This window comes from Aythya fuligula, chromosome 12 (genome assembly GCF_009819795.1).
Source record: "Aythya fuligula isolate bAytFul2 chromosome 12, bAytFul2.pri, whole genome shotgun sequence".
NCBI classification, from domain to species: Eukaryota; Metazoa; Chordata; class Aves; order Anseriformes; family Anatidae; genus Aythya; species Aythya fuligula.
The window spans coordinates 5,486,107-5,512,074 of record NC_045570.1 but is presented as its reverse complement, the minus strand read 5'-3'; the positions used below and the strand labels follow the sequence as shown (position 1 = coordinate 5,512,074).

The window sequence follows — 25,968 nt, the reverse complement described above, 5'->3', positions numbered from 1 at the left end:
TCATAAGCAGCTCAAATGCTTGTAAATACATACAAGTTCTATGCAAAAATATTAAGTATTTAGATTTCTAAAACTCAATATGCTTTGCTAAATCAACAGTACATGAGAAGCAGTTCTGCAGTCCTGAGAAACCACTAAAGTAACTTAATTTTTAAACAATTAGCTTTATCAGTAATGAACACCCAAAGATAACCATTTCCATATCTGGTAATACTAAATACATTATACATGCATCCTTATACTGCTAATAATTTGTCATACACTTATGACACTTTTGGTAATAAAGGAATTTAGTCATTTATCTTCAGCAATGCTTACAGCATCAAAGCTTTACTAATTATTGATTCTATTTCTAAACCAGAGGACTGAAATGAACAAGTCTCGTTTCTTTGACTTCAACGGGTCAGAGGATAAAAAACCTTAATCGGAACCTTTAGAAATAAAATATAGCCTGCCTAGAAAGTAATTCCTAGTAGTTTATAACTAGCAGTGATCAACTGAAAACAATTACTGTGGCTTTTATTTTTTTTATATATCTGTATATCTCAAAGGAATCATGACAGAAGAGGTAAACAGCTAACATGAAGCCCCCAAAGACATACCAATTAATTATGCTTAATTAGGAAGAAAAAGATTAAAATCATGCTGTCCCTGATATCCAGAAACACGGTAGCTAAAACTTATCTTGATCCTAGATGAGGGCTACTCAATGCCAGTAACAGTTATATTGCACTATATTTAAATGCACATTTTTTCTTTTTTCCTTTTTACTAAAGCCTGTTGGCTAGCAGGCCATTTTAACGAGGTCTGCCCAGCAACTAGTGTGCCAGCTCCAGCTCTGCCAGGTGAGCCAGGCAGAGCATATCATTTTCACAGCTGAGTAACTGTACCTCTCTCAATCCTCCTCAAGAGGAGCACACAACATGCTACACGGTCGGGACCTAAGATCCTCGTTAAATCCTTGATCCCAATCTGTGTACGAGCTTGCTGTTTGAGTACTGGACCAGAGAAGGTACACGGTACACTTGTGCTTGTATTGGACAGGCTATGTCTGATGCATGAAGGATGTGAGAGATGAGATTAAAGACAAACAGGAGTCACCTGGAAAATGAGTGCGACTTCACATCTCTCAAGCACTCACAGCTCCACACCACCTCCCAAACACAAAGTTCTCACGGAATTCAAGTCCTCCTGTCTCCTTGCCCAATAAAGGGCTCAATCTTCTAAAAGTATTACTTGAACACAGTAGAGCTTTTTCCCAAGATTCAATGGGAGCTTGTTTTATTTTAAGATAAAGGGGAAAATGGATGTAGCAACCCACACATTTAAAATCCTAATACTATTTTGATGTCACAATTTGCAGAATGTGCTGAGATTCATTAAGAAGTATTTTTCTAATAATGTAAGACAGGAAGAAACCTTTAGAAAATGTGTTTTAATCATCTAAAACCCTTATGAATTATTGGATTTCATTTCATTCTTCCCTAGGTAAAACAAATTTTATTAAAAACCTTGGTAACCACACTTTCTTAATCACCTTCGAATAGCCAGTTTTAGCCATACTATAGTAAGTGTTCTACTTCCGTAAGATCAATAGGTACAATTACAAAGAAAACAGAATCTGGTAGGATTATTTTAAAACAGAAAACAGAGCCTGCTTGCAATTAGTGCTATTCAGTGTGTGTGCTATTCCCTACGGCATACACTCATGCTAAACACTTGGTATTTTATTTATATAAAGATATGTATTTATTTATAAAACTGTAAAATAGTGCTAACCCAACATAAAACCACATCAAGCTATTCAGATACAAAAATGAAGCACATGGACATCCAGAAGCATTAGATTTACAGCAGTCCACTAAAGCATATGGAAATTTGGTAGAATCCCTAAATTGTGGCTCTAGAAGACTTTCACAGCTCTCCAATATGACCTGACTCCTCATTCTTCAGGTATCTGTCCCACGTTGTTAACTGAACTTACCCATGCTGCAAGGTTGCATGCTGCTGGGGCATTACTCGATTAGACTGGTAAATAGCAGGGAGGGAAACCTTCGCAGCTCAATGCAAAATTACACAGAGTTGACTGTACCGAATTAAAGCTGTCTGCCAGCTTCAGCGTACTTGGGATCAAGCACAAACATCACTTAAAAACCCAGTTTGACAAATGTCTGCTTGTCATTTGATACTACCTTGTGCAATCTTGAGAACTGATGCAAATTGATGTGCACAGCGAAGCATTTCATGAAGATAGAAAACCGAACGCAGAAGTGTTAATCAAAGGTAAAAGCTCGTTTCACTATTCTGACTAAAAAGCAGCAAAAATATTACGGGAATTATGTATCATATCATAAGGATTCTTTTTCAGTATGTTTTGTTAATTACCTAGAGAAGTGGCTACAAAGCACCTAGAGCAATTCACATAAAGGTTCCAGAATCTGACAGTAGCTAAACAACAGTGTGCAAGTTTCCTGGTTAGAAAGACCCACAAAACGCCTACCTGTTATAGAACACGAGTAAATTCAGAAACGTGAAAGGGAAATCAACTTTGGAAGTACATATCCAACTCGCCCGCCTTTAAGCGAGACCGGAGGGGTGAAGGGGGAGAGCAGGAGAAGGAACCACAATGAAGTGCTAACAAGTATAAGCAGCATTCATTTGCAAACCCTTAAGTTGAAGGGAAAGAAATTAAGACCAGGAAAGTTCAGGTTAAGAATCAAGTTATATTTAGAGTAGTAACCTTTATACTATCGGGTAACTTCTCAAGGAAGTGGTTTGTTTGGAGCATGCAAGCAGAGAAATAGGCTGATTAAAAGAGCATTCATTTCTCCTCCGTATAAATGAAAATATACATATGCATATGAGACATTTAAATATGGACAGACATGCCAGTTCCTACGTCTGTTACTGAAAAAAGGGCATACCATTTCAAACAAAAATCTAATCGTAGCTAAAATTTCCCTTTCAAGTCCTGACTGACACACATTAACATTAGAAATCACATTGTTTCCTTTAAAAGTATTCTGGAGAACTAGGTTAGCTCTGAAGTCAGGAGGAGCGCCATGTATCAAATGTTCTGCAGCGCTCTAACACCTAACATGTCTTTTGAAGGCTTCTCACCCCCAGGGCATCAACCCAGCTTGATCCAGCTGAGTCTGCAAAATCTTTAAGAGGGCAGATTAAGTCGATATGACTGAAGGCTACAAAGTACTTAGAATTCAAATTTTCCAATATGCACTTTACTTATAATACCCCGTGTGGTATCTGTAAGAATATTCAAAGTATCACACATTGAAGATATATACCAGAATTGATAAAGACAGCATTTATAATATCAAATGAACTTAATTTGGAGTCGGAACCGATTACAACAGTAGGCGAAAAGATACTAAGATACTTTGGTGTTGTTTATCCTTCAAAATAAGTATAAAGAAATGTAGGAAATGGATTTGAAACACAGAAGCCATTCCTTTCAAAGGACAGTTCTAAAATGATTTTATCTGAAAGGAAAACAAAGCATTCTTGTTCCTGAACAACAAAGTCCACACATGGACTTAATTAGGAAGAATTTTGTGTAGGCAGCGAAGGAGAATATTATCAGTAAGCAGTTTTCATTTTAATCACAGATATGCAATCTGAGGAGAAGACAACATTTAAATCTACTTACCCAATTTTTGTTTTCTCTTTAATTTTGGTTGAGGAACCAGTTTTTGGTTTTTTGGTCTCCTTGTCCTTGGGTTTGGTTTTAACTTTTCTGCCTTTCTTTTCCTCTTTTCCTTCAGCTGAAACACTGGGGAAGTTTTCAGGACTCATTACTCGTGGAATGTTTCTCTCTCCTCTCTCTTTTGCTTTTGCAATTGCTTCAGATATTATGCGATTTGCCTTCTCTTGTTTACTTTCAGAGTCTGCTTTTTTCTTCTGCTTCTTTTCAGACATTGCCCTCACCTGGGTATTCTGCAACTTAGTATATGATCCTGAACCATCAGTCTTCTTGGAGGAAGGAGGCTGTAGACAGAGACAAAGTAAACAAAATCCCCTTATTTTAACAATCTGAATTATTTCTTAAAAGAAAAAAAAAAATTGTTTTTAATCTAGAATCGCATATAAAAAAATTAAACTGGCAGAGACTTATACAGACACAACAAAGAAGAAATTCTGTTTTTACCACAGAATGGCGTGGGTTTCAGAATAAGTACATCAATTGTTGGTTTTACACAAGCAGTCTGCATACCGAAAAACAGGAAAAAAAAAATCTTCACAAAATTCTCTCCGCGTTCTTTCCTCCTCTGTGGTTAGACACACCGATCCCTAACCTTCCAAGCATTCCCATACGTTTGACACAAATCTCAGACATCTCCAGTAGATATTCTTCTCATAAAATCTGAGAAAGCCAAGAACTCCCAAAGGTAACAGCATCAGTATTTCTTCTTCGGTATGATACCAGGACCACATAGATCTTATGGTAGACATAATATCCACAAGACAACTCAGTGCTAACCAGAATTGATGCCGAACAAAATCAAGATTAAAAAAGACAAAACCAAAACTAAGCCCATGCAGCTCTGTATCAACCCAAAAATACTGCTTTCTGATCATTTTATTTAGATCAACATAGTACGTTCGCTCGAAAATGCACGTCTTGTTTTTGCTTTCGGGTTTTTAAGCACTATTTCATCGATGCAGGTTGTTTACGCAAAGAATTCAATTCCAAATGAGCAGCCGCTCTTTAAAGGGAGCAGAAGACATGTTTTTGCTTTCTTCCCTCCTGCCCCCGCCCCCCTTTGAGGAATGGAAAGAATTTCCTATTCAAACAGACAAAAAAAAAAAAACAACAACCAGCAGATAACAGTTATGTTACATTCTCACCCGTAAATGCGCCTCTGACTACAGCACGAAGAAAAGCCACCAGGAATTTCCAAACACATTTTCAGGCCAAATCCAGTGCACTTCACTGGATACATTTTCTATACGTGCCTCATCAAAGGCTTAATAGCAGTGCTGCGGCAGCAGGAAGGAGGCAGGGTTTAGGATCACTCTCTAAAATGCCACCTTAAGGCCTACAGGCTATAACAAATAACCAAGACTCGAGAAAACAGCCACAAGCTCAAGATGGCGATGCAGCACGGCTCCCGCAGCAGCAGCCAGTAATAAGGAAGGTTATTCAATCCCATTAGCCTTTTAGCCCAAAGAACCCCTCCTCCTCCCACTCATTCAGGCTTTCACTTACCCTTCCTCTTGGCCTCTTCACTGAAGACATTTTTGGCGTCAGACAAAGGCTTGCCCTCTGCTTTTTCAGCACCCCAGGCAGTGCTCAAGAGAAAAGCATTGAAAGAAGATTGCTAAATGGCCTATTTAGCAAGCTGCAGCCAAGATATGCACAACCCTCCACAAACACACATTGGGATTTATCAACATATTTCTCCCTTGGCAGGCGTCCGTCCACCGATCGTCCAACTCAGGTAGGGCACAGCCCGCCTGCCGCCCCTCAGCAGCGGGGCTTCCAGCTGGGCCGTAAGCAGATAGCCAGATTCCAACAAAGCACAGAAAGAAATGAATGCACAAAGCATCAAAATGCATCAGCATGAATATTAGAGATGTCGTTAAAAATACTGACTCCTTCTGCGGAAGTAGGCCAGCAGATGGTGCTACCAGTTATTATTCCATTAGGCTCTGCAATTTAACCCCCAACGGACTGCTCTTCCCTACATGTGGTACAGGGATTAACTCTTCCCCTTCCACCGCTCGCCGTACACCGCTGCTGTGCCTGGCTTCGGGCTGGAAACCGGGGGCACGGAGCGTTTGTGGGGCCGGGGCTTCCCTGAAGCGCTCCAGGTCTCGCATCGACGCGGGGGGCGGCGACGCACACTGCACTCCGAGCCTCGGGCCTCAAAGCCAGTTTGTCCTCCGACATACCTTGCTCTTTTTTCCCCCCTTCCAAAGGCAGTTCAGCACTGTAAGCAAGCACCAGTGACCACATCAGGACTCGTTTACAGGCTTCGCTGCTTCCTAGAGAAGGAAGAAATCCTGAACGGGATCTCAGCCTCACCCCCAGCCCAGGTCTACGCACACCTTGTGGTGAGGGCCCCCCCAGTTACATGGGACATGGCTTTATGGAAAAGTCCTCCTCATTTTAAGGTTGTTTCAAGTGCTATTTTAAAAGAACAGACACATTTTTACATGTGTTCTCAAAAAACACAAAAGTTACTAAAGAATAACTCTCCAGAGTTATTTAACCCCCCTTTGTCATCACAGCTACTCCCTAACAAAACCTCCGTTTATTCTTTTCCTCCTCAGAAGCCCACTAAAAAAGAATCAAGAAATAGCTCAAGATATGATTTCTGTTAGGATTTTGACTGTTAAGACTAGGCCTTACACTTGACCAGGATTTTACTTCTATTTAAGATTCACTTCAAAATGAACCTCAATTGGTACACTAGCAGTACCGGCACATGAAACAATCCTTTAGTTAACAGTATCACCTAAATTCAGAAGGTATTTCTGCACATATGCAGCTTCACTACAGAGACAATTATTAAATTTTAATTTTGCTTTTAGAACCCTAGCCAAGATGCTTTCACGTTATGGTTATGCAATATATAACAGAAACTGCTGTCATTTATCTTGCAGAGTTACCATTTCATAACTCAGGACGATGCTAAATAATGCACTATTTTAGCTTTTTGAGATCAGTTAAACAAAAAAAGTTTCCTAAGGCACTCACAGTATGATTTCAGCTCTAAGCCAAATGCTACTGAAGTTGGTACGGTTAGAGGACTTTGAGAATGAACAGATGCCTTACTGAACCATTCTAGGGCTGCAAACAAACAAAAAAAGCGTGCCCGATAATTAAGTGGGCAAGAATAACCATGGTAGCTTTTGGGTAATTCTTCTGAAATCCTCTTCCTAAGTGTTTTGTTACTTTAGGATGAAATTTCTCAGGCTACATCTCCTCAGAGCTGCCCCGCAAGTTATTCCTCAACAACTTGTTTTACTGTCTTTTTGTAAAATCCTGAGCATGCTGGACGAGGCTACTGTGTGTTTTAATTCCTGGGGCTGGCCCACTGCTTCGTGCTCCATAGTATTCCTTCTGTTTTTAAGTTACATCTCCTGCACTCCACCAACAGTAAGCCAGCTGCTGGTTAGAGGGCTGAGAACGTACTCTTTCGGTTTTGCTGTGCCACTTCTCACCATACTGGAATGACACTGACGAAGATACCGGAAGGCTCCAGCCAGCCATTCTGAGCTAAATAAAGCCGTAGTGAAACCTCCATCAGGGAAGTCACATAGGTCACAAAACACAAAACTGGAAAGCAATGCAACTGAGTTGAGATTAGAAGACCCAGAACCACCCGTGCATTACAAAGGACAACGTCTGCATGTACTTAGCAACCACAGCGACATAAAGGATCTGATGCTGCAGAGGTCTTTTCTTTCAATTACCAATTCATCCTGAAATAAACTCATAAGCAGTTACAAAATCATGCACACTGGAAATAAATTCTGAAAGCTACACAGCATCCACAAGGAAAAGGACAAAGCCTTTTGCCAAGCCAAAAACACCCCTTCCCCCTCGCTCCGAGGGGACGCCGATCAAACACCCTCAAGGAGCACGTCCTTTTGCCAGTGGCTTACAAACCTATTTCATCTATCAGCATTGAGAAAGAAATGCTTAGCTGACAAATGTGTAGGAGAAGGTGGAAAGAAAAACCCTGAGGCAGACGCATTTAAAAACTGAATATTTTGTTCAGAAAAATATGCTTTTAGTTTTCGTGGCTGCAAAGATAATCATCCCGATAGAGCCAAACGTAAACCAACGTGATGTTGTCTCAAGCCTGCACGGAGCAAGCTCCAGGGTGTGTGGTGCTGCTGACAGCTTTGGCGAGCAGCAGCACAAGGACACCACCGAGCTCCTGCCAGTTCCCTGTTGCTGCTCTGAGAGCTGTGGCAGCAGGGAGACGTGGGGAACCACGTCAATCCCGTGTCGGCTTCACGCTGCCACCCACTAAAGCCATTAGCTGCAGCAGGTACGGGCTGCCTGCTGGTCACGTGGAAGAGCTATCCCTAAGAAATATTAAGGGTGGAACAGATAAAACAAGAGCTGTAGGCTTCCCCACATATGCCTTGATTCACAGCTGCCAGCAAAGCATCTTCCCTTCAGCGGCACTGAAAAGACACTGATGTGGTGTCTTACAGGGGCAGAAGGTACTCGACACGTCTGATTGGTATCTTAATTAAACTCACGTAAAAACAATCAAATTACCAGATGATACCCAGAAACAATCGTGACAGCAGTCTTCCTGATAGCTGGGAATACTGTACCAGGGAGGCTTTTCACAGGAAGGAGTTTCTGCAACACTTCAGCGTGGCTTTCATCAGCCCAGCACTTCTCTGGCCTAACAGCATTTCCCACAGCAAGGACAAACCTCTGCTTCTGCTTGTCTTTTTTTTTTTTTTTTTTTTTTTTTTTTTCTCTCCTCCCCTTCAAGACCTAAATGCACTTTGAATTTGCTCCATGACAACACACAGTTTCTCCACATCCCCTGCATATCACTACAAAGGAAGTCCCAAGAAGAAAAAAAGGAGTATAATATAACAAAAGCTTCTATCTCCTAGAAAACCCTCCCAGGCGCTGCCTTACCCGCTCCATGAACAAGGCGTTGCTTCTACTGTATGAAACCCTGCCTGGCGGTAGGCATGGGCACCATGCTGGAGCAGTATGGCTCTCCCTTCTGTGTGCACACAGTCTTCAAGACCAAATTTCTCTCTTGAGTTGTGTCCATTCTTGAGGTACTTACTCTAAGGCCTAGTGATGCCTTTCCCTGGTATTTTCATTAGTCACACATTCCTGACTACAATTATACAACCCCCTTCCTTTTTTTTTTTTTTTTTTTTTTTTTAATAATTATTTTCACTTGTGGATCAGCTCACCCAAACAGCAACTACCACTACAAAATAAATTATGATCCCAACCATCCTAAAAAATAGAAAGCTAAGGGTCACATTCGCAATGCCTTGAAAGTCTCTTCCTTCTACTGGCAGCAGACATCTGCAGGAAGATGCAGAAGATCTGCAAGCACGAGGTCCTGTATGGCAACAAGTCCTGCATGGCAACAAGTTTTTGCTAGTCTACCAGGTCATTAGGCAAATCAAGATGACCTTGACATCAACTGCACTGAAAGCAGCTAAAATTAGCCACCTGGAAACCTGATCTTCACGCATTACCACTTCATCATCTTTGTCCCTGTTTATTACTAAACAAGGAATCCCTTTGTGCATGTCAAGCCACCAAAATAGTATCAATATCCCAGCTGTGACACAAATATAGGAAGAATAGTAAAAATGATCGTGATCAGTATTGTTTCTATTTCTGTTCAAATTAGATTGTCGTATATTTTCCTATTAGAATCACATCAGAATTCGGAAACTGCAAGTGCTTTAAGCTACCCCAGAGAAAACTCTTAAAGGAACATACATTTATCATTTGAATCACAAAACTGTAGTTAGGAATGCAAATCAAAAACTGCATGAACTCAATTCAATGACTTCTGAATTCCATTTGAGTATTCTAAAATCTTTTTCTCTACAGAAGCCTGCATAATTAACTCTAGTGGTGGTTTTATGACAGTTTTATAATCAAAAAGAAATCTATTAAAAAAGAAGATACCAGCTCACTCCCTGTACAGAGTCTATTTGTAGAAGATCGCTTACAAGACAAATGCGTCACCCCACGTGCACGCAGAATCCTCTGCTGAATGGCAATTCCAGAAGAGGCAGTGATTTGTCTTTTGATGACTTACTGTGACAAAAACTTCAGTTAAATCAAGCTGCTTCCACACAACTGACAGAAAGATCATCTAAACATGCACGAGGGTTTCTTTTCTCCAGAAAACCTTTTTTTTCCTCCCTTTCGGAGTTCCTTCTGACTTGCTTGTTATTTTCTGCTCAACAGTTGCCCCATACCATCTGTTGGATTGCTCTACAGAACTAAGAGCACTGTTGAACGAAGATCCATGGGGTTCTATAATTTTTCCTTCCTTTTTGGTGTATATATGGAACTAATAGGACAGTCAATGAAGCATTCTAAATTGCTATTCTTTCATTATGCTGAGAATACTCCGCACTCTGCTTGGATCTTATTATCAGCTCTTATAAATGATTCAGTGTTTCAGGGATACAGAATTTTAGAGATAGATATATGAAACCTAAGCCGAATTAACATTGAAGTGTTACAAATAGATTTAAAAAAAAAAAAAAAGATACAGGGAAAAAAATTACCTTTGCTGTCTCCCATATTTGTTACCTGTAACGTTGATAAATGAATGGCTGACAACTACAGCAAAGTGACGAGCCAACAGTCTGTGTCTGTATAATAGGCACTTTTGAATGTAAATTTGGCTACTGTACGTCATACCTTACCCCACGTTTAGCACTGGACTTATGATAAATTTTCAATTTACGTAGAAATGAAAACATTTATGTAAAGGCCAGCAACCTTAGTCATCTTCCTATGAAGAAAGAAGCAAGTGCTTCTCATGTCACACACGCATACCAGCAGGTTGTTGCTACAAAGGCAGCATCTGATACTGGAGAATGAATCTGTAGTGTGCATTTTTGTGTGTGGAAGATTTTGTTTGAGCAGAGGCATTTTGGGGCTCAGCACCAAACAGGGTGAATTGTTTTTCTGACTATTCGGTAGTGGTATAAAAACCATCTCCCAGTATATCTTAAAGGAAGCACTATGTAATGGAGCGTGTTAAACTGCCAGGAAATGAAAGAAATTGAGAACCTCATCCTGCTCACCCTGCCAAGCTACTGCACTGGATGCGTGTCAGCTTTCAGTGGCCTGCAGTGCTGTGCCTATCACGTACCGATTTCTTTTGTTCTAGTCTGTAGCACCGAACACAGCTATTTGGAAAATGACATACACCAACAAAACCAACTTCCTCGGCAGCGTTTCTCAGGTGCTGTCTGTCACATGCCCAACTAGCAGCAGCACTGAGTACTTGCACTGATCCCAGGCTGATGCACGGCAGGGGTTTTGCTGCAGCCACAGGGCGGGCACCCTGCCAGAAGAACCGCTGCGCTCAGTGTGAGCCTCAACGCCCTGCTCCTACGTATGAGAAAAGTAACGACCACATTCAAGTCAACTGGACTTGTGAATGCGCTGTAGATTTGAATTACTCAAGTTCAGAGCAGTTTTGGAGCCATGCCATACCTCTGCAGATTTTCTAAAGCTTCTAATGCCAGTCCTCTGGATCCAAAAGTCTTAGCTTTATTCCCCCAAATACGTGAATGTTTCCAACAAAAAAAGCACCCCTACTTGGATTCTTTCTTATATTCTTGACTGAGCTCACCTGCCAATTTTTACAATTACTTAACCTCTTAAAAAAAAAAGTTCACTTAACTCAATACTCTATAAAAGGAATGTCACGTTTCACCTCACTGGTTTCACACAGGACCTGTGCAAGTATCTGGAAATAGATGTGTAATATAATTTGCCAAATACAGACAAGAAAACAATGCAGATCTTTCTGATTTTAAAGAGACTGGACATTAGAGTACAAAACCCCCAAATGAAGCCCTACAAATGTATTGATCCACTGAAATCTCAAAACATCAAAGATATTCTTAAAAAGTACAGGTAAAAGGCAGCTTCTGCTGGAACATACTCCTGGTTTTGCAATAGGACAACTTTTATTTAACCGGTCAAGGAAGTCTAATAGCTTCTGTAACAGTGTGGAGCAGAATGCTGCAAAGCAGCAAAATGGAACAGCTCTCTCCAACTTACCTATTTTTTATTTTATTTTTTTAAAGTCCTTTGTACTCCATAAAAATATATTATTAACCCAAACTGCAGTGATTTTTAGTCTTTCACCACTGAACATGGGTTAGTTAAAATCATCTCTCATTCCAGCACAAGCAGTGCTTCAAGAACCTGCTAAGTAACAATATGGGAGCAAAGCAGAATAAGCTGCTAATTTTGTTCTGTACAAAACTTTTCTCTGACAAGATTGAATTCAGTTGAATTTTACATTATATTGTAGATCCAAAGTAAGGGGACTCCCGGTACAGATATTACATGTAAATATAAAACGCTGTTAGGGAAGGTAAGAAATAATTTTTACCGTACTGAATGTAAGCTTTCCTTTAGACAAAAATACTCTAACATCTCCAATTTCAAAAATGAAGAAAGCTTACTGAGCTTGTGTTCTCTGTTCAAAAAAAAATGGAATAAGATTACACTTTATTTCCTAACTTTCATAATGCTGATAAAGGAAAAACAAAACCACATCACAAAATGGAAGCAAGCAACAGGAAACCCCTAAATGACTTAACTGAAGGGTGTTTTTTGGTTTTTAGTTTTGTTTTTTTCTTCCCACAAGGTAAGTCATCTTTTCAGACATTTTCCTGGAGTTATTTTTGGAGGCTTTGCAAAAAGAGATAAATATACAAATACTTATTATAAAATTTCATAAACAATCACCACCAAAATAAATACACAAATAGAAATTGAATTCTCCTCCAGGAGAATGATTCAGTATTCCCTCTTTCCTGTTTGCAAACACCAGGTCTCTTGAAAATATAGCACGTAGCAACACAATGTAGCAAGTAAAAGCTTACTGTGGAACATTTTCTATTCCTGCTACTATGTGCTGAATTGCTAAAAAGCAGCCTGGTGGTGCCATGAGCAAGTAGAGCCGAAATGCCAGCATCACAACTGTTCGCTGAAAGCAAGCACGCTGCAGGCACCGCCAGACCTGGTCCCACTGCTCCTCATCCAACACATCCCGTGGCAGCCAGAACCCTACCGAGGCAGCCTCAGTAATCACACACTCTTTGACTTGTGTCTTAAAAGGAAGATTGAGCTTTAAAACATTCAGCGAGGCTGCTGCCCAGCTCACAGCTGCTCAGTTTTCCTCCAGCTTGTTTAAAAAAAAAAAAAAAAAAAAAGCAAGGCTACACAACCACGTCATACCAGGTTGTGCATTTACGCCTCCAAGTTCTCGGTAATTTCTAGCCCATCGATCAAGTTTAGCCAAATTAGGTACATCTCTGAGATAGCTGTTCTTTGGCAACTGGCATGAAGCACACAGGATTTAAGCAGGATCTGGGGCAAGGAAAATGAGCTCAGTCCTCCTTAGACCTCCGAGCATCCACTTGAGATGCTCTAGGTGTTGGGACCACCAGCTGCAAAAGGCAGCCCTTCGACACCACATCATCTTCTCATTCTTCCCTTTGTCCCTACTCCAACCAAAGAAACCTTCAACTTCCCTCTGCTTGAGAGCAGTCTGCAATTCTCCAAGCAGTCTCCTCGCTACCTCCCTCCTCTCCCCCCTATCCCAGAAGCCATTCCAGTGCATCAAAAGGAAAGAACCACGGATACCCTATTGGGACCCAGATTTCTCCAGCAGCTGTTTGGTCTGAGTGGCCAAAATCTCCATCTTTCACACCCGGTTTGTTACTCCTGCTGTAAACTCAAGCTGAGCAGTGTTCACATCACCTTGAGCTTCCTGGTCCTCCTTCCCAGCAGCTCATCGGAGCACCTCCAACCTGCCCAACTGACGGGACAGTTGAACTGCCCACGTTACGGAACGGCTGAACTCTTGGAAAACAGCAAAGGCTGTAGTGTACAGGCCTATTTCTTACAATGTTTAAGCTACTGGTCCTGTTGTGAAGGCCTGACTGATATAAGCATAGTATCGCTCTCTAGAATTAACACGTGATTGAGAAGGAACTTTACAATGTATAAATTAAAATAAACCAATTCTAGAGATTCAAGAAAATTATGTATTCACAGAAACACAGGGCTTATCACTCCTCCCTCTCTCAAAAAAAAAAAAAAAAAAAAAAAAAAAAAATAAAGGTTTAATACAGGAAATGCAGGAAATATAAGATTTAGGATAATATATCATGAAAAAAATTAATTTCTGTACTTCCATCCTGATTACTCAAATTTACTTCAATTCTCTATGCATAATAACATAACAAAACAAAGAGAAGAGTGCTGTAGATAGTTTCCTGTCAGTTTCAGAAACTACTACTTTCTACACTTTTTTTCTTTTGATGTTTTATCGCTCCCACCCTGAAAGGGTGATAAACTCACAAGTTTGGCTGTCTGAAGTCAGGAAGAATTCACATGCACAGATTTAAATGCAGAGACAAGTCTGATGCAGTGGTCTAGAACTTAATTTTATTTTTTTTAAATTATTTTATTTTTTTTACTGCCAGAAAGGAAGTTAGTCTCCGATGGGAAAGAATCTTTCAGAAAGTGCCTCTCTGGAAAGGAACAAGATCTGCCATAATGCAGCAGCTTACTTGGAGGCCTTATGAGTCAGAAGAGGAAGCTAGCTAAGCATTTGCATTTTTCCAAAACTGCAAGAACCATCAAAAAGCAAAACAAAAAGCCAAATAAAATCCAAGCTTGTTTTTTCTCAGAAACTCAGAAAGACTTTTAGTGTTCTGTAATCAGAGTCTTATGAATAATAAATTCAATCTCTAACTAAAATAAAAGTGAAAAATTAACACCTGAAATAAGATACACCCCAACCACAACATACGACAAAAAGACATTTGTACACAGGATACACTGAACTCTTCCAGTTTTCCTTTTCACCAAAAGCTTCCATTTTTATTTATTTATTTTTAAGACAATTTTGACAGCAGCTCAAATAAGCTGGCACCAATCCACTGGAACTCTGTTACTAACCAGCTCAAAGACCATCCCTTGAAAGTCTATCAAGCAGACGCAGGCTAGTTGTTCAACAGCCCAACTTCTGGGTGTTCCAGAGAAGAAACCACGTGAGCCAACCCACAGGTGAAGAAGAGCAGCAATCCTGCCCCACAGCACCTATGTGCTGTTGTCCAGGCAGCCAAGTAATAGAATTCAAGTCAATGACTTGGTAGCAAAACAGATAGGAACTACTGCGTGTACTGTGAAATAAACACTGTGAAAACTGAAGACGCAATTATGTTTGATCCTTGCAGCTGTAAGCACTTACAGACATGCCTGCCATTCGCCATTTCTGTGTATAAAACTACCCCACGTTAAAACTGACACGAGGGCGGGCGTTACAAAGGTGTGCAAACTCAGGCAGGTTGAATACGCTGAGACAGCTTTTATCCAACCTTTTCACTGCAATTTAAACAACAGAGGCCCTACTCAGATTTATAGCCTTCAGTCAATTTCCATATTACTTGAAAAGTATTCACGTTTGGGCTTCTGGGTCTTATATGAAGCCATTTTGTTTCTGTTTAGAAACTATAAAGAACCGCAAAACCCTTAAAAATGCTGATTTCAATGTAAAACTACAAAGATTTGGCTGCAAAAGCCTGAAGAAGAGAGAAAACAATTACAAACAAGGGGGAAAAAAGCAGAGCTCTCCACTTGCCATTTTGCCAAGTTGCTGCCTGCCCACTCATGTTGTAAGTTGCCACCACTTCTGTGCGCTGCCGAGAGATTTTCTCCTGCTTTTCTTTACCAACCAGAGGGAGGACAAAGAGACCAAACAAAGACAACCCCAAGCCATCCAAATAACCCCCCAAAAGAACACGAGGAGCTTTTTGATCACCTTGGTGATCCACACCTACCGCCAGCAAGCAGCACGGCCCGCATACAGCTCACAGCAACAAACCGCGCGGCCCGAAGGGTGGCTGCTTCTGGTCACAACTCCATTTCACATCAAGTGCTCCTTTTCTACACCTTCTGCTGATGCGAATGGCCTCATAAGAGAAGATTTTTATAATTAAAACCCAACCCCCTTTCATCCTTATGGAAAGGATGCCACTGTTTCCTCATGCTCTTCCCCCCAAAGCCCTCAGGTTTGCCTGCCCCACAGCCTGAGGCGCGTAAGCACTGCAGCCAGGCAGCCGCAGGCGAGGGCGGCAGACACGGAGCCGTCCCCACTCTCATTTCTGCACTCTGCTTCTTCAGCAGAGCCACTCAGCCTGCCGGGGCGATGGGAGCGAAGGGCAGGAGGCAGCAGCTCCACTGAACTAGCGTGAACCTGCCCTCCTCTTGTCTCCACACCTCACTGCAATTACTGACAGAAAGGCAGGCTGGGCTAGGCCCCAGGAGCAACTGCGGATTAACCGAAGCACAGACACGGGCTCTCTTCCATCAGATGTTTTCACAGCGTAGCTTACCAAACCCAACTTAAATTTCGTAACGCAGAATGGATGCAGCCTTACAGTTCACTTGGAGGCGAAGCCGAGCAGCTCATTGAGAACATGAAGGCCGCTGGAGCTGCAACCAATCGTTGTCTCGGGCAATGTCAGGAAATGATTCTGTGATAGCACCCTCTTTTTTTTATTATTATTATTTAAAAACAGCATGTACTTTCACTGCTTGTTGATGACAAAAAAAAATCAAGTGCTGTGAAAGAGATAACAGATGTGAAAAAGATATGATTTAATTCCACATGAACAGGAAAATGCTGATCATAAACTATCTGTGAATTGAAACAAGCTACATCTTCAGTAAGTCTTACATGCAAGACTTCTTTATTTACAAATAGGGAGTTTATTCATTAAAAGCACTTAAGTTTAGAAGTTCACTCAATCTGTGAGCATGGCATTTTTGTAGGATTCCTTGATACCTAACAGAGTAACCAAAATGTCTTCAATGCTTGCAATTTCAGTGAAACAAAAAAAATGAGCATTTTCGGTACATTAGAAGACACTGACACAAATTGGGAAAAGCAATTTATTTTTAACATTACCAGCTAGGAAGTCACATATCATTAAAACCAGTGCTGACTGCACAGCATATTTCCATTTAAATCAAAGGGGGACATACTTCTTCCTCTTCAATTCAAACTAACTTGCATATCTGCTGTGTCAGCTTCAAGGAATTACTTTGATGGCTTTCTCTACCAAGGTGCTAGAATATCCAAGGTAAAAGAAGAGCACTTTAGCATATATATAAGCCTAACAAAACTACTCCTGCATACAGGTTTCTCAAATGTTCCTGAAAAAACCCACTCCTCTCAATGAATAGGGAAAACCAGACGCCCACAGAAAAGGCATTTATTAAAAAGAGGTGCTGGTTTGAAAACAATGCTCACAAGTTGAGGGATACTATAGGGGACCAGCAGGATTCAATTTCAGGCAAAGGAAAAAACAAGCTGTTGTTTTCCCAGAAGTGTCTTAAAAGAGAGAGAGAGAGAGAGAGAGAGAGAGAGAGAGAGAGAGAGAGAACATAGCACCCAAGAGCTTCACTGGGTTAACCACAAAAACCAGTAGTGAGTAGGAACTTTTGGTAGGGACCAAACAAAGTTTTAAGACAGCTCACTAGAAGGAAGCCTAGCAGTCATTTTCTATCTCAGCCAAAGCTGGCTATTTGCACAAGATACAAGACTAGGTGTAGGGCTCAAGACAAATGAAATTTTTATCATCTTTAACGGAGTTTGAGTCAACAGCAACTGCTGTTAACCATACACAGAAAGACAGGCTGGCTAGAGATGGCCGCGTGCTGCCAAGGACATCCTGTGGCACAGCCAGGACACCAGCACCCTCCTGCCTCCATCCCCGACCAGGAAGGTTCGCTCACCATGTCCCCAGATCTCCCAGAGTCAGTGAAAGCCCACTCACACTTGCAGTTAAACTCTATTAAGTGAAAGCGCCCAGCAGGCTGGCACCATAAAATATGCCTCTTGTACAGTATCAGGAGCTTGATCAGATTTCAGAGTAAAAAATGACTGCAGGTGAAAGAATCCTCCACGGGATGACAGAAGTAAGAGCTCCAACACAGAAACTTCAAAATAAATCTTTTTTTTTCAAAATTGTTCTTACCAATCTTATAGACAGTAAGACACACTTCTGATTTTGCCTCTGTTTACTTAAAATAAAACAAACTTTAGGAAACTTTGTTAAGCTTGTACACATAAATCTCTCTCTGGAATCCTACCAACAATGAGAAGATGTTAAAGACACCTTTCCCTATCCACATAGGGATGCATATTCATGTCACACGATGATGCTTTCAGTCATGCCACTTAGCTTCCTGGACAGATCTCATTTCAGATGGCTATAATTGGCAGGACTTTGAAAAAAACACACATCAAAAGCCACATAAAACAGGGAGGCAGGGGGTAGAACAGAAGAGCACATATTCAGGTTATGCCTGGAACATCACCTCTTAATTCTGACATGGTTTTTATCCCAGAACAAAATCCCCAAAGGAAGAGATAAAGCAACACTTGGCCTACAGAACAGGAACTGAGCTCCCATGCATCGACAATCCCTTGCTCGAGCACAGGCTAAGTGATAATTTCAGCAGGAGAGATACTGCTCTGGTCTGAATATGCTGAACTCAAACTTACATTTTTACTGGTGAATTTAATCATACTAAAACCAAGACAGCACGACTTAAAATCAGTGGTCCCTAAGCGTAAAGCTTGCAGAAAAATCACAACAATACACAGACCATGGAAAAGCTGGCACTTCCCTCTGTGTACTCCTCTCCCATAATAAATCATGACAGGCCAGATGTTAAAACCATACTTCAATTTCACAGCTCCATCTGAGTATTATTAAAGCATTCAGCACTGTAACACTTCCCGACTCCAAAAACATTTTGGAGAGCATCTCTGTATCTGTGTGCACGGGGCTCTGTGTTGTGTTTAAGCAATCCCTGACACAGTTCTGTCTACGAGTACGAATGCTGAACTGCAGCCTGCTGACCTGCCAGTTGTTAATGCTACAGCTGGAGAGAAAGGCTCCTGGAACCTCTGAACAAACACAGGGCTTCAAGCCTGGGGTTAGAATTCAGAAATTCTCCTTCTGAAACAATCTTTCCAAGCACAACAAAAGAAGCAAACAAAATGCTCTGAACGACAAGAAGTGAGATATCTTCTTCAACATGAAGGGCAATACTTCTTTCCAGCATATAAACTGGAACTCAGTTGTGATGTTATGAACATCTCCTACAGTAGGTCTTTCTACTAATCTATGAAACTAGTTCTGGCTTGCTGTTCAATAGCATTTTGTATGCATATGCAGGATGCTACTAACATGGAAATTACCTTACCACCTCCTGAAAAGGCACTACAGAAAAGATTGGAACATTTTCCTAGAATATACATTAAAATGCTAGCCTTCACAGTAAGACATCAAGAGAGCAAAAAACCAAAGTAAGTGCAAGCACAAGCTAAATAACCCACGCAAAAGAAAGCCTACCACAGTTATGAAAGAAACATGAATAAGTAGACTACAAATTACACTATGCTCAAAAAATATAGGACTTGTCAACTGTTCCTAGCCTAAAGCTATGTTCCTAGATTCATTTATCAAATTTATTCAAATCAAAATATTAATTCTCAGCCCCACCACCCTCGAAGCCCACTCACTTGTATTTACTTTCTTTAAGAGTTGCCAAATTCAATCCCCTCTCAGCACATAAGGATAGATACTGCCTTGGGAATCCATGCAGCTAGGAGCTTGTGCAAATTTTTTATCTAGATAAACTACAAAGTAAACAATACCCCCCCAGTTCTGGAAGGCTATTGAGTGGACAAAGTGCTGGGAATTGTTTTGGTTTCTCTATATATTTAGACTTAACGTTACAGCTAAAAGAAATTGTAAAACCTGAGTGCACATAACACACTGACACCTGTATAAAAGCCACATGGATTCCAAATGTACTTAAGATTCTTTGGCTTCAAAAGCAGGCCACTGGTTAACATCTTTAAAAGCTCTGCTTCTCTTTTGGCAGTAAGATTTCACTAACGCTTTAGAAACACACTGATCTTCTACAAAATGTCTCAAGGTGGAATGGCATTCTGGAAGTTTTGGAGGCAAAGCTATGTCTTAAGCCTTTTGGAAAAAAAAAAAAAAAAAAAAAAAAAAAAACATATCAGGCTTTAGCTAACAGCACTGGACAGCTGGTCTCCGCCAGTACCAAGGGAGAGTTCCCCTGTGAGCCCACTGATGTCCTCTGAGCCTCTGAGGCGCGTGACAGCACACAGTTGGTTGCCTTACTGCAGCACAAGGTGCTTCCCAGCTCATCACGCCTTCCTCTCCCGCTGCCGCTGTCTCTAGCGTGTGCAGTTTTGTCCAACTACGCAGCAAACCAAGTCAGCAACTCGTATTCTCAAGAAACAGCTCTGGCAACAAAAAGCCATTTCGCAGCTCCTGAATCAGTTTTGCAGTTCAGTTCACAGCACAAATGGTTGAATTAACACATGATGTAAGAAGGGAGCTTTTTCCCCATAAAGTTTTTCCCTTAATCTAATGGTATTTTAAACAGACACTGAACTACTGCTTCAACAGTCTACAGTATGGACTGCTGTCTTTAGAGGACGATTCAAGACAAGTTTTATTTTCCTTTTTTCTCCCTTTCTAATTAGGCACCAAGCTCAGACACTGAGCTTGCACCATTGCATCATTACTCATTGCTTTACGGTTCTTCAGTGTTAACAAGACATCTGTTTGCAAATAAATATTTAGATATTCAATCTTACTTATTTGTGCATTTTTTTAACATCATCTATTTTACTTGCTTCTGTCAACCTGTCTCACCCTGGAGGATTACCCCTGTAAGCTGAGCTAGACAGAAGCTTCCTGCCTGTGCCTGCCACCCATTAACAACTTTTTACAAAAAGGTTTCTCTTTTGGAGCATTTTGAAGACAATTATTACAGTCATTTAACAAGTGTGCAATTATCTCAGGAAAGATTACATTCTTAAATTGTAACAATCATTACAACAGCAGGTATTGCTTTTTAAATAAGAAATGTACGCAAAGAATTGGACAGCCTAATTATTTGACAACTGAGGAAGGTTCAGAGAGACTTCAAAAAAAAGAACAAGCATTAGCAACAGCTAGCATGATTCAAAACTGAATGAGAAGAATGATTAAACATTTTAACTGGTGGAAATGTTAGCTACTGACAAACTCATAAAGCTTATAAAATGCTAAAGCAGATAGCCTGGTACATTTTTCCAGCAATTCTGTCCTTCCCTTGTTATGCAGCTGTATTTCCTAAAGAAAAGCAAGGCAAATGAAAAAATGGATGAAAGTTAAATATATCAACAAATATTCATCAGTAAATGTGTTACAAGCCAATTTCATACACACATACTTCCTTTCCCCCATCCTATGCAATTTCTCGTTTTAAAAAGAAATAGGGAGTATAAAATGCTTACCTAAAATTTGTATAAAAAATATAAAAAACAAAATTCTTTGTATACATCCAACTGTAAAGCTAGCAAAATATTGCTGTCTTGAGTGATGAAGACATCCATGACAAAAAGCCACAGATTGGTTTTGAAACACATATTAAATACAGTTAGAGTCTGAAAGAGTTTGCTCATTCCAGGAACTGTGCTACTCAGCTCCAAGATGATGCCCTACTCATCTCATTAACTCTACACACTTGACACAGCTTTGCCACTTTCCACTTTCACTTCCTCCCATTTGTGTGGGCCCTACTGAAAATAGAAAGCGAAAAAGCAGGGAAATACAGTGCAAAAAAGGTCAGCGGAGGGAGTACTTTGTTACTTGTACAGACATGATAAACCTGCTAGGTGCTGGGAGATGACAACTGAATTCTGCTGCCTCACAGTGGCAGACAATTCATTAAGCTGCTACAGCTACAAGGAAGGTGAAAATTGTTCCTCAAACACAGAAGTAAATCCAGAGCATGCAACTCCTAGAAATGTTTAAAAGGCAAGTTCAAACAGATTTCCATTTGTTAACGTGGTGACATCACCCATAAAATTAACCATAATTAAAAGGAACGAGTACAATATAAATACAATGGATATGCTTAACAGCATTTTAGAAGAAAATGAGGTTTTTAGGGCTCTCTTTGGGTGGGGGGAAGGAAGGGCTTTAAAAAAAAAAAAAAACCACAAAAAACCACACCAGTTGCAGATTACAAGCTAATGCCCCACCAAATACAAGTGCTTTCAATACACCAGATGTCTAGATTTCAGTTCTCAGATAATGCAAAACAGGGCAAATTTTGAGTCACAGATTTTATTATGCTTAGCCCCACTGAAAACTGTCATACACTGCTTCACAAACAACGTTAATAACAGGATCGTAATTTTACAACATGGTCTCGTAAGAACACTTAAGAGCAATAAGCTTACTATGCAGAAAAGCCGGTCTCTGCTACGAAGAATTTAAATACAGCCCCACCAGTTCAGGGTTTGAAAATATTTCTCATTGTGGGCTCTCTTAAAAATAAACTACGTGGAATTTCAGAAACGCATTCTGAAAAATACTCTAGCCCTCATTTCTATACATCTTCCTTAAGTGCACGTTGCAATGAATTGGCTTGTTGGGCCAACCATAGCTACCCGAGACAACACATCACTGCTTCCTAGGCATGTCTTGCATTTGCGATCTGGTATATGAATAGAACGGCAATCAAGAGCAGAGCAAGAGGTTTTTGAGTGGGATAATCCCAGGGATACTTGCAAAGCCAAATTTAGAGCCGATACAAAAGGGAGGGAGCTGCTAACATGGGTGAAAGGCTGCGACCACGCAGGGTGTGCATCTCAGCCGCACCAAAGCCTGTGCCCTGTGCTCTGATCAGGTGAAACTTCCACCTCTGACAATACCCTCATGCATCAAGTTACACCATTCTGACGTATGGTCAATATTTCTTCCTAAGCTTTCAATAAGGACAAGATAAATTCTCTCCAAAAGCAGCGTCACCTGTCGCTCTGAAACAAGCGGTAGGAAAGCAAGCACTTGCCAGCAGAACAGCACTTTCAAGTTTCAAGTCAGTTTCAAAATAACAACAAAACAAAACAAATGTAAACGTCAGATGCAAGATAGTGGACTTCATGAATACACTGAATTATCAAGTTAGGTGCCAAACATTTAGTCACAAAAGGGGTAGAAAAAAGATTCAGCTGATACCAAGAGCTGAGATCAACACCTTGTCGTGTAGCGCTTCCAACCATTAATGAAGTATTATTTTCCAGGCCAATCTCCATTAAGCTTTGAGATATGTAGCCAGAGGAGCACCGGGGCCCCCAGCCTAAGGACGTGGACTTGAATCAGGTCCAGAGGAGGCCGTGAGGACGCTCAGAGGACTGGAGCCCTGCTCCTACAAGGAGGAGCTGAGGGAGCTGGGGCTGCTCAGCCTTGCGAAGGCAAGGCCCCGAGGTGACCTTACAGTGGCAACCTTCTCTCAGGCCACTACAAACCTCAGAATATCACCTCAACTTCCTTTTCTTCTAAGCGTACAGAACTGAACATGGATACCTACATTTGTCACCTTCTTTCACACTCATGAAAAGCAAAGAGAATATTTTCAAAACAGTTTTAAGACGAGGCAAAAAGATCAGAAGCGTTTTATTAGTCGAGGGTGAGACTACACGGATCTCCAGTGTATTCCTCCACTTCATTTCGCTCCCATAATCAAACTATGATGAAAAATGCATGATGTAAAATTAAGAGGCACGATATATTTACAATTATAATCTAATTACAGCAAGCATAGAAAGTATAACAGCAGCATAAGACATTTTAGATTGTTTTTAATTGTGCACTATTACACTGAACTATTAATTTTTAAATTAATTTGTACTGAGAGAATAGCTTTACAAGTTACACTGCGATAAGCATGCTTCCTTTCAAACAACGGAGTCACAAGTATTTCATCTTGTCTCATTTTTAAGTGATCTTAGTGTAACTGCAGTTGGGGATGTTTGGTTGTCTAATGTTGGGTCCACTCCAATAGCCACAGATCATCAACTACTTCATAAAATTTAAAAATAGTTCTTTTTCAAAACCCCTCAATCGTTATCAAAGCAAAACTGCTGAAAACAACTAAATCCACTAGTAATTGTTTCCTCCAGTTGCCATACTATTACTAAGTCATATTACGCACGCTGCAGGCTCAGAGAGGCTTGCACACGGTTTGCTCCTATCATTCCCCCATCGATGGGCTCCTCGCAGCTGTATGACAGCTCCCACTGCACAACCAGTTCCTGGAGGGAACACTAAACATCTCTTCTGTTAGATAAACTTAAAGTCTGAAACCAGTTTATACCATTTATTGCATACCCTAGAATCATGATAAAAAACAACCCAGCAGCTGATATGCCTACCTGGTTTCTGCCAGTGTTATTTCAAAGTTCCAGAAAGAAGTAAGAAGGACGAAACAAAGAGCTGAAATCCTGTGAAGATGCGTCCTTCTCCTGCTGCTACCAAAACCAAAGCAACCCTCCCAAACACTTGAACACTCTGTACAGGTCTCAGAACTTTCCCTCTGTTCCAGGCTACAAAACAAGGCACTGACGGTGATGTCAGTGGGGCTGATGCAGTCTTAAAAAGGTTCTGATGTACGCTACAGAAAAATTACAGCACCAGAAAACATCTTGAGACCTACTTTTCACTGCCTGGCTTATATGCCACATGCTCCTCACAAACTATCCCAACGCATGCATTTCTTGCCACTGCCACTTTTCCAGGAAGCCACATCCCGCCCGTACCGATGGGAGACCCGAGGGTGCAGCTAACAGCTCTGGCTTCTGCCCTGCAGCCCCATGGCAGGGAATTGGGCTCTGTTGCTTTAGCAGAACCCAGCAGTACCTCAGTGCCCTACCAGCAGCCCAGCTCCGTGCCCGTGTTAGGGGCTCATATCGGACAGAACCAACACAAGGAGCCATGCAGGCTGTGCCCTCCTCTACTCACTCCCTACCCCCAGAAAAAGAAAAAAAGAAAGCACATCAACACCAACAGGTTGCACCTACCGCATCATTCGATCCATCGAGCTCATCTGAAGTACACTGCTGTATGCATACCCTAGGGGCAACACGCCAGCACTACACCAACTGAAGCACCAAAAGTTTCGCTCATAGGAAATGAAAATCACATGCTCCATGCACATCAGCCCAGGTTGTAACGGAGGAGAGGTCATCTACTGAACCAGGCCCAGAGATTCAAGTGTGAAAGCCTCATCTCTCCGCCAATGCCACGAAGCAATGGCACATTTTACAATGCCTCCTTCATAGGACATGTGTCTTGCAAGCTAACTAAAGCAAGTCTCAGCCACTGAGTTCCTTTCCTTCCCAACAACTCTTCCAACAGGACACCAATCCATACTGTAAGGTACAGAGCGCATCCGTAAAGAGAACAGAGAAGTAACACAACAGTTGTAGCTTTTTAAGGCCACATGCACGTACGTATTTGATGTTAGTTGCCTCTATTTTGAAATGCACAGATGGAAAACCAGAAAACATTGGTATTTCCTCTCTCCTTTCCCAACTAGAAGCTAAATTCCTACTAGAATTTAAAACACCATTTAAAAATCTTCCCATTTTTACTGCTCAGATGCACACAGACTTGAACAGACATCCTCATGCTTTTGGAAGCCCCAGATTACCAGCAAGAGCGGCTGAATATGTAGATGCATCATACAGAAGCTGCAGCTCCTGCTGCCAAACCATTAGTAGGAGTTTCAGTCATTCCTGTCAAATCAAATTCGGGCCTGAAGCTACCAAGCAGTGCCAAAAGGCAACAGCACTCAGGAACTAACTTACAGCTAATGCAGCGATGGCACTCAAAGAAAGCCTTAACAATGGAAAGTCACTAAACCAGTCTCACAAACAGCAGCACCAGCTTAAATGACTTACAGATTTTAAATAGTTCTTTGTGTATTTGGTTACCACATCTCTATTATATTCAAGATACAATTTATTTTGAAATACATTTTTTTGTGTGCTGAAAATTCCTGCAATCTTGCACAATGAGTTTTCCAATAACTGTAATCAAAACAAATGATTTTGCTGGTTACAGAGTTGTGAACAGAGAACTTTTACGAGCTGCTTCAACAGGTATTTGTTGTTCTTGTTAGTTATTGAAAAGTTTAGCTACTCTCAGAAGAGAAAATACCAGTCTATACTTCAATTTATTACTGCTCACACACCTCCAACAAAAGACAAGGTGATACAGATGAAGATAGGGGTCAGTGTTGGGGGGGGGGGGGCGGAGAGGGGAAAAAAAAGA

General features: G+C 41.0%; 1 protein-coding gene across 12 annotated transcripts in view; it reads right to left on the bottom strand.

The window, feature by feature from the left end:
• Window positions 1-25,968, bottom strand: part of CHD9 (chromodomain helicase DNA binding protein 9) — an 85,658-nt gene that overhangs the window by 49,149 nt on the left and 10,541 nt on the right. For 7 of the 12 annotated variants that reach the window (XM_032195926.1, XM_032195928.1, XM_032195929.1 and 4 more), the window contains exon 4: window positions 3,668-4,005. In XM_032195926.1, the coding sequence (XP_032051817.1) occupies window positions 3,668-4,005 (338 nt within the window). Of the gene's footprint in view, window positions 1-3,667; window positions 4,006-4,165; window positions 4,181-4,231; window positions 4,336-4,866; window positions 5,033-5,227; window positions 5,530-25,968 lie in introns of those variants that run through there. The other 5 variants (XM_032195932.1, XM_032195933.1, XM_032195934.1 and 2 more) reach the window with 4 other exon arrangements.